The 8,783-nt window shown below is 42.9% G+C and overlaps 1 protein-coding gene across 1 annotated transcript; it reads right to left on the reverse strand.

The window, feature by feature from the left end:
* Positions 1-289: 289 nt before the first annotated feature.
* Positions 290-2,763, reverse strand: lratd1 (LRAT domain containing 1). The gene is made up of 2 exons (XM_058614418.1): positions 2,568-2,763; positions 290-2,067 (listed from the first exon to the last, which is right to left on the reverse strand). Exon 2 carries the CDS (start codon positions 2,028-2,030, stop codon positions 1,242-1,244), a length of 789 nt encoding a protein of 262 aa, XP_058470401.1. The 5' UTR covers positions 2,031-2,067; positions 2,568-2,763; the 3' UTR covers positions 290-1,241.
* Between the last annotated feature and the right edge of the window lie 6,020 nt (positions 2,764-8,783).

An 8,783-nucleotide genomic window follows, 5' to 3' on the forward strand; every position in this document is an offset into this window, starting at 1 on the left:
GTTCCCATTGAGTCTATACATTTGCCTGTATACTGTAGCTCCCAGATAACATATGGATTTTTCATAACGCCTTTATGGGCTTGATGCAGATGACCATTTTATTGCCTCCAAACACTGTGGAGATATATGAAGCCTATTTGACTTGAGGCATGGTCAGGAGGCACCAGAGCATCAATAATTCATACAGGAAATCCACCACCACATGTGTGTGTGTGTGTGTGTGTGTGTGTGTGTGATTGTTTGAGTAAGAGCCAGCGATGGTTCATGTGTAATTGCACATGTATGACCAAACAACACCTGCCGAAACCCAGTTCTTGTTTTTCATATTTCAACCTCCATTTATTTGAACCAAAAAAGAGATCAGGGTTAAATCCACTAAACGTAAATACAAAAATAAGAGACTCAAATTGAAATCAATATGAATAATACAATTTACACATACATCCAGTGTTGTGGTTCAGGATGACAGCATTGTGACAATGACAGTAGTCTTGATATGGCCAAAGAGAAGCTTGAACAAGCCAGAAATGCTTAGGCATAGAACCTGGGACTGTCACAGGTCAGTGTTTTAGTAAGTGGCTTGGATCGGTGTTATGTTCAGTTCCGGTCTTAAAGCTAACAGTAAAAAAATAGAAGGGAGACTTTTCCATAGCCACCCCAGATCCTATCTTTCACCCCACCCCTCTACCCCCAATCTCACCGTCTGGTCTGCCGCAGCAGGTGCCCTATGCAGAGAAGGGGCCATTTCCATTATCCCGAGAAATTAAACGGAAAACCAAACCGAGCCTTGTGCCCTATACGCGCGGGGTGTATATGTGGTTTGTGCAGGGCAATGGGCATTTAGTAGAAATCGTGTCCCTCCCAGCACGAATTCTGATCTGAAGGGGCGTTGTCTGTTTAAATGGCCGCACTCTCTCAGTTGTCAACACTCTGCAATTAGATGGAAATTCCTCTGGGCGCATGTGATCCAAACGCAGCTCAGCTCGCAGGCAGCTGATCCATCCATCCGTCCATCCACCCACGACAAGAACAGACAGTCCAAAAGCCAACAGGTCCTTCCTTGCATGTGTGTGCGTCTGTGTGCTTATGTGCAAGTACGTTCATGTGTGCGCAAAACTGTGCGTCCGCGCGCGCTGGCGAAACGAGGCAGCTGGGGGAGAGAGAACGAAAGAGAGAGAGAGAGAGAGAGGGAGGAGGAGGGGGGAGGAGGAGGAGGAGAGGATATCAAACGGAATCCATGATCACTCCTTGCCCCCGTTAACCAAAGACAGCTCTTTAAGAATTCCACTTGCGTCCACTCGCCTTCTTTCCCGGATCATGTCCTCCAGGCTGCGAAAGACCAGAGTGTGCACCCCGCTGCCAATCAGGTGCACCTTGAGGAAATACTGCTGCTCCGCGGAGTGTGCCTCTCCCCCGGCTTTGAACTCCCGTTTCCCAAAGCGACACCAGGCTGCGAAACTTTCCGAGTTGGTCCAGCATATCTCCTCGCTGCTCAGGCCCAGGTGTCCCACTGCGTTCTGCATCACCAGGTCGGGAGGAAGCGGTCGGTACCGGTACCGATTGTTGACTATCCTCCCGTGGCGACCGTTGCTGATCTCAAGCAGGCTGTCCTTGCGGATCTCGCCCTTGTGCAGATGAATGACCCGGTCGTCCTGCTCGTAGATGGCCCAGTGAGGGGCTTGCGCTGTGGCCACCAGCTCCAGCAGGTCCCCTGGTTTGCACATAGTCAGCAAAGTTTTGGCCGAGTAAACATTCAAGTCCTCGTTCTCCCGCAGTTTGGAGAAGATGCATTCCTGGGAGCAGAACGCCGAGTACTCCACCTCGCTGACCGAGAACGGTCCCTCCTCGGCCGGACTGTGGTCTTTGGTGAAGCCGCAGTCAGAAGGAGTGCGGTCGTCCACCTCCTCCTCTTCGTCAGAGAAGAAGTAGGCGACGCCGACCCGAAGCTCGTCCTTCTCTAGCCCGGACGGATCCCCCGTGGGCAGCTCGCTGTAGTTGAGGTGGGTGATCCGATCCAGTTGATTTCCCATCAATGACCTGGCAAGGCAGAGGCATGGACTGCGGTGTCTGAAAGCACGGAGAGGGGGGGGAGGGAGATATGGAGAGATAGAGAGATGGGTTTCAAGTGTGAAAGGCAACGTCAAGCAAAAATATAGTCACTTTCACGGGGCGCCACACATTACGCGCAAACGCCTGGCTGCATTTAAATCCCTTTGGTCAATAGATAATAGAGTAGGCTAAGACAGCTCTCAGCACTTCCCTACTGTACACAAGAGCTCTATCTTGTATTTAGCCGGAACGAGTACACGAACACAATCAATGATCCTCAGCCCTTTGCTCACTTCACTCCCATTTGTCAATCATTAATCCCGGTGGAATGTAAAAGAGAGCCCACAGCTCCCACGCAGAGGAAGCAAGATAAAGGAAATGATTAAAAGTAGTGTGAGAACGGCAGCTGCTGCAGAGCGAACGCGTGAGGAGAGAGAGAAAGAGCCGTAAATAAAGCCACTGCTGTGTCTTTACGCACGGCGCAAAATGGAAAGAAACTTGAGGTAAAATGAAGATACCTGTGCGCTCCCTGGGCAAATGGTTAAATATCCGTGTTGTCCATTGGCACAGAGGGCTGCACTGTCCCCCCTGTACTGCTCCTTCCTCTTCTTGTCTCCTCTCCCTTTCTTCTCACACTTGTCTATCAAGCGTTACAACGTGCCAACCGGGTGCTCCGGCTGCCGTGCGTGCTAGAACTTCACTTCTTCCACCGCCAGCTCTTAATAAGTACCACGGAGAGCTCCGCCTCGGCCGGCGCGCTCCTCCTTCACGGGGTTTTACTGGAGCTCAGTCACGGCTCCATTACCGCCGAGCCAATGGAGGCCGCGGAGGAATACGCCAGTCATCCAGACGAGCCAATCCAGCGCGAGCAAGGGCGGCTGGCGGCGACAGGCGGCTGTTACCGTGGCATGGTTTTTGTTGTCAGAGAGAGCTGTGGAATTCTGTACATGATGCCCGGGGTCCGTATATGTAAGTTCAAGGCAACAGCCACCAGTGATGAGACACCAGCACATCTCAGGAGGAGCGTAATGTGAGAGAAGCTGCAGCTTTTTCTTTTTTTTTTTTTTTACTGCGCTCTGGTGTGACATAAACATTTATGCTGTCTGGAAAATGCTCCAAAAAACTGCAGCCTGTTCCACGTTGCTGCAGGACATGACAAATGTGTCCTTACCCTCCTGAATACACGCTCGGTTACTTGTTCAGTAATTTCCACACTGCATCATTTGTTCTCGCACATGTGCCACTGTGTGTGTGCGCGTGTGCGTGTGTGTGTGTGAGACAGAGACTGGAGGGCGGAGCTGCAGGCAGGTGTTTGTTTGCAAGTTATAAACAAAAGACAGGAGTCCACAGAGAGGTTAATACAAACTCTATCTTTTTTTCCCCGTTCTTTTTTCCATTTTTGCATTTATGTTGCGTGTGTAGGAGCAAAATATGACTGGAATGAAATGCATATCAAATTTCATCGAGTGAGTCACTTTTGCATGCATAATGTATTGTACTGGGCTTGAAAGATAAATGTGCATGCACTTATGTCATCCACACTCTGCTGCCATATCTGCCCAGAGCAGAGAGCCACCTTGCTGTTTAATATCTTAATATCTGACCCTCATATGGAAGTGAATGCTCCGTCTATATCTAGAGCTTTATTTATTTATTTTTTTGTGTGCCTTTTCCTTCTTTTTTTTTTTTTTTTTGGCAGCATCAAGATCTCCAAAAGCATGTCTCTGTTTTTCTCTCTCTCCCAGACGGTTGCAGATAGCACTTCTCCACTTACTGATATAGAACAGTCCCATGGTCTGCGTTTCCAGTGGTGACAGGCTGAGCGGATGGTGGCTTTTTCAGTAGGTGAGATGTGATTGTATAGATTTATCACCCTCACACACACACACATACACACAGCTCTGCATTTGGACAGCCTAAACCTTAACCATAACCAGTTAATGTCTAATGCTAACCTAACCTAACTTTAAAACATGTCTAAGCTTTAAAATGTAGTAATTTACATCATGGGGACTTCATTTTAGTCCCCATGATGTAACTGTGTAAACAGTTGTAAATCTTTAGTGGTAAATTAACTGCATGGTCTGGTTTGTGTGCATATAATAACACTGTGCACGTCTTACATATTTGTGCTGTTAATGAGTGTTGTTTTTTCTCGGACATATAGCGAGGGCCTCAACACGTTGGCTGTACCAGCAGATGGGACTTTTTGAGAAAAGTTTAGTTTTGACAAGGTCAGTGTTTATCCCGGAAGAGTAGAGGTAACAAATACAAGAGCATACACACACATGCCCGCACACCTACACACACACACACACCAAGAACAAACACAGACAATTATTATGTGCAGCGTACGTCGATCTCGCTGATCGCCTTTTAGTTGTGCACTTTGTGTGACCTAAACGATAAAGAAAGAGATAAAGATCCTTTATCCATCGCCATGGGGGGGTATCAGGAGTTATTTAGCTCTGTATAATTAATGTAGGCTTAAAATAAAGACAAATATGAAAATGTACAAGACACTCACATAAGGTTTATACTGTAAATATACTGCTAATATAGTAAACACACAAAGTATTATATAAGTGCATAACTGTAGTAATATACCATGCCCTGGTAGTGATAAAAATCAGTGTCTACTGATGTAACATAATGATAAGTAGCATCATAACACTGACATACTATAAAAACTGTCAGACAGAGCATGAGATATTTTTTTTAATGCTGCGTTTCCATTACTCCATAATATCGGCCGACGCTTACTTAGACACAGCACACAAGGTGTCAGCAGTGGGTTTAGCTGCTGTCTCCATGGGCATGTGGTCTGGCTACCTATAATGTACAATGGGCAGAAATGAGTTGCCTTTGTGGACGTTGCTTTTTCTGGACACAAATACACTCTGCTAGCTCTCTCTCCCTCTCTCTCACACACACACACACACACACCTAATCATATATGCAGCTGGTGTAATAATAAGGCAGAGTGCAGACAGTACTGGAATAAGTTCTGAGACAGGGTGATATTTCACAGCCCCAATAATTGGATATGTCTCTATTCCCTAATTACTAACTAAATCATACTGCAGCATCACGCCATGCAGATAAAACAGACAGACACATCAGTTGTTCACAAATCAGTCCATCGAACATCAGTCTCACGCTGACTGTCTCACCTGTAAACGCAAGCTTTTCCCGTCTCTGTACATTGTGGTAATGTGACAATGGTGTGTTTTTAGCCGGGAAGGACCAAGATCTCTTCTTCCAGGGAGCCCTTTATAGTTTTATTGTGTGTGTAAATAAGAGAAGCCTTTGTTATACTGTATATATGCTATATAAAAGCTGTGTTTTCTCAATAACAAACCCCCCCAGAGCCTCGTGAGACGTTATTGTCCATGTGTGTTTGATGACAAACTGATGATTGTTTTATGTCAGCGTGTTTCCTCGTAGCTCTGTCCTCCACTTTGTGTGGGATTGGATCCTCAAACTACCCGGCAACCAGGGTCCCATGAGCCTCAGGGGAAGAAGAGGGGGAGGGGGAGAGAAGACAAGACACTCCGGTGTTTCTAATTTGGATGCGGGAACCATTTTAAACTCAAGTTGCACATATTTTACAATGCTGCCAGTCAAGATTCTGTTAGTGACATCTACTGATGAAACTGCAAATTGTAACAACCGGAGGGAGGGCTCCTCCTCCACATAACGTCGTACTTTTTCATTTGCGCGTTCTGGTTTGCTTTGTTCGTTCGTGCTGCCGAAGAAACATGGCAATGCAAGACGGCCTCCTCTGCAAAGTGAAGCCCTTCATGCCTAAAGTACAATCGGAATCAATATTTAATTGAATCCAACCCATGGTAATTTGCCAAAACTTCTTATATGGACGGGATGTGTGTTTATAGGTCACATATTCAGGCCTTTAAAAAAATCTGTTTGTTTTTTTTTGTCTTCTTATGTGTTGTTGAGTCAAAGTTATGATTCATTTTATTTTGTGTTTTTAGCAGAGAAATAAAGTAGCAATAATTGTGCAGAAGTCACAAAATAGACTAAATGTCTATTTTTGTTCATAAAGACGAGCCAAGTGAACTTTGAACTGTGACATATTTCCATATTTCTCTAATTCAATCTGATTTTAAATATTTTGAATACTTTTTGCTCAGGTGTATTTATATAGTCAAATTTTTTTTTTCCATCAGATTACCTATAGGTTGTGCTGAAAAAAAAAAATATAAGGATGCTCTGTAGTGCACATTACTGTACATTTAAAAATAGCAATGCAAAAGAAAACAGCCAAAAGCCTCTGTGTGACATACTGTCGGGTAGTGTATATAATTTCTCCTAAATTCTACACACTGTGCACAATGTAGATGATGTGGATTACCGTCAAGTATGCACTGCCCACGCTTAAATCACATTCTGTCATTTGACAGACTGTGTGAGGTAAGTTTGAGCGTAAAGTGGTTTTGGACAAATGAAATTGTGCACCTACAGTCATCACCATTCAAATCCCCTGTGGTGTTCTTGAAGTGCTCTCTGTGTGTTCTCACACTGGAGGAGCCACCACAAAGGTTTCCACCGAGTGGGGAAAAAAAACGAATAGTGAAAATGTAAGTATGGCGCCATAAATGAAATTAGTGCCTGGGTACTGTGTTTTCCTGACTGCAGAGGAGTTGTTGGCTCTTAAGAGGAACAGCACTGTGATAAATTAAGTACAGATCCTCACAGACAGGGGCAGCAGCAACACTCTGTGTCTATATTATCATAATAATGATAATAATAATAATAATTATTATTATTATTTGCACGTCACCTATGTAAACTGGATTACAATTATTCTCAACAGACACTTCTGTACAATGTTTGAAGGAATGCAATTTATTTGCACCCATGGATATGTACAGTAATATTGCAGTGTGTGTGTGTTGCGATAAAAAAAAACTGTCTGGTAAATTATCTTTATATATTCACTCATTTGCAAGGATGTTTTACTCTTTTTTTTCCCCCAGCATAACATTAAAAAAAAAAGAAAAATAGAAAAACAGATGATGTTTTTGTCAAAAAACATTGTATGAAAGTAATTATATCCTCCAGCATGTCTTTTGTTGATGACTGTAATTGTAGGTACTTAGGTGCTGCATGTGGTAGCCATCAACATCAGCACCATATCTATAATCACAGTCAAGGCTTTGCCCCCGGGGGGGTTATTTCTTTAACTGAGCACAGTCTTTATCTGTGTTGGACAGAGGAGCAGTGGAGCTCAGTGCATTTGCGTGGATAAAAAAAACGATGTATTTAAAGCAATGCATAAAGTTGGTTGGTTGTTTGCTTGTTGTTGTTTTTATGACAACTGGCTTCATCATGTTGCATTACTTTAATCATCCATTACTTCTTCCCTTGGATCCCTTTAATGCTGCCATATGTCTATATCTATGTCGTCACTCTGACAGTATCCTTTAATGCTAAAAGTCTTGTTGATAATGCATCAGACAGGACTTGCACATTAATTATGCCACAAATAAAAAAAAAGGTTTGGTTAGAGCATCACCTGTTTGTATGGATTATGTTGGGTTTTAATATTATGTGTTGTTTTTGGTCATTTTACACTATGTTGTGTTATCTTATGTATGAATGAAAAGGGCCTCGTTTAACTGTCATTATGCCATAAATCGAAAATGGCTCTTCTAAAAGCATCATTTCTTTGGATCTTTTCCTGTAATTATGTCACACATAAAAAAAAGCCCTTGTTAGAGCGTCAGCTGTTTGTATGTGTTACACTGTTTTTTTTTCCGCGTTGTATTTGATAGTGTTACATAAAATCACACCATTCTGTTACATTTTGTTGCACTGCATTATGTTGATTATGCCATAAATGGAAAAGACCTTGTTAAAACATCACCTATTTCTATGTCTTATGTTGGGTTATATAAATAATGCCATGAATGGAAAAGACATTGATAGAGTCATGTTTCTTCAAGCTAGATGAGAGCTGTGGTGTAATGTAAAATTTCAATTTTATGTACTTTGTTATTTATATTTCTAACAACTTTTACTTTTACTCCACTACATTTCCCATCGCTTGTTACTACCAAATAAAGTCAGAAGAAGAAGCGTTTGGTAATGGTCTGTATTTATATAGAGCTTTTCTCATGATGAGCTGCTTTACACTATACATTTCACACATCTTTCATATTCATACGCTGCAACAGGGGGTGTAGTGTCTTGCTCAAGGACACATATAGACTAGTAGAGCCAGGAATTGAACCCACAACAATTTTCTTTTGATACTTAAGTACAGTAAATGTTGTATACTTTAAGACTTTTACTTAAGTAATATTAGAAAAAGTGACTTCAACTTCTACCAAAGTCATTTTCTGGTAAGATACTTGTACTTTTTACTACTTTCAGGTACTTTATGCAAGACTGGATGAGAGGCATTCGAGTTAGTGGATACTCCTCATATGATATTAATGGTAGACGATTGTTTTATGTTATGTTTTGGAGCATTCACAGGCATTTGAAGCATGCGTGCCTTAAGTTGCAGTATAGCTTTACTGTAAGATGATCCGTAAAGTCCCAACAGTTGAGCCTTTCACTGACTTAAAGACCCTGGTTCACTTCCAGACAGTTACATGTGGCATCGTGTTGCCACAAAACATCTTCCAAGTCAGCAGTGTAAGAAATTGGACAAGGTTGGTCATGGAATGTTTCTTCTGCCAGTGTGAAGAATGGAATTGGCAGAA

This window comes from Solea solea, chromosome 17 (genome assembly GCF_958295425.1).
Source record: "Solea solea chromosome 17, fSolSol10.1, whole genome shotgun sequence".
NCBI lineage: Eukaryota > Metazoa > Chordata > Actinopteri > Pleuronectiformes > Soleidae > Solea > Solea solea.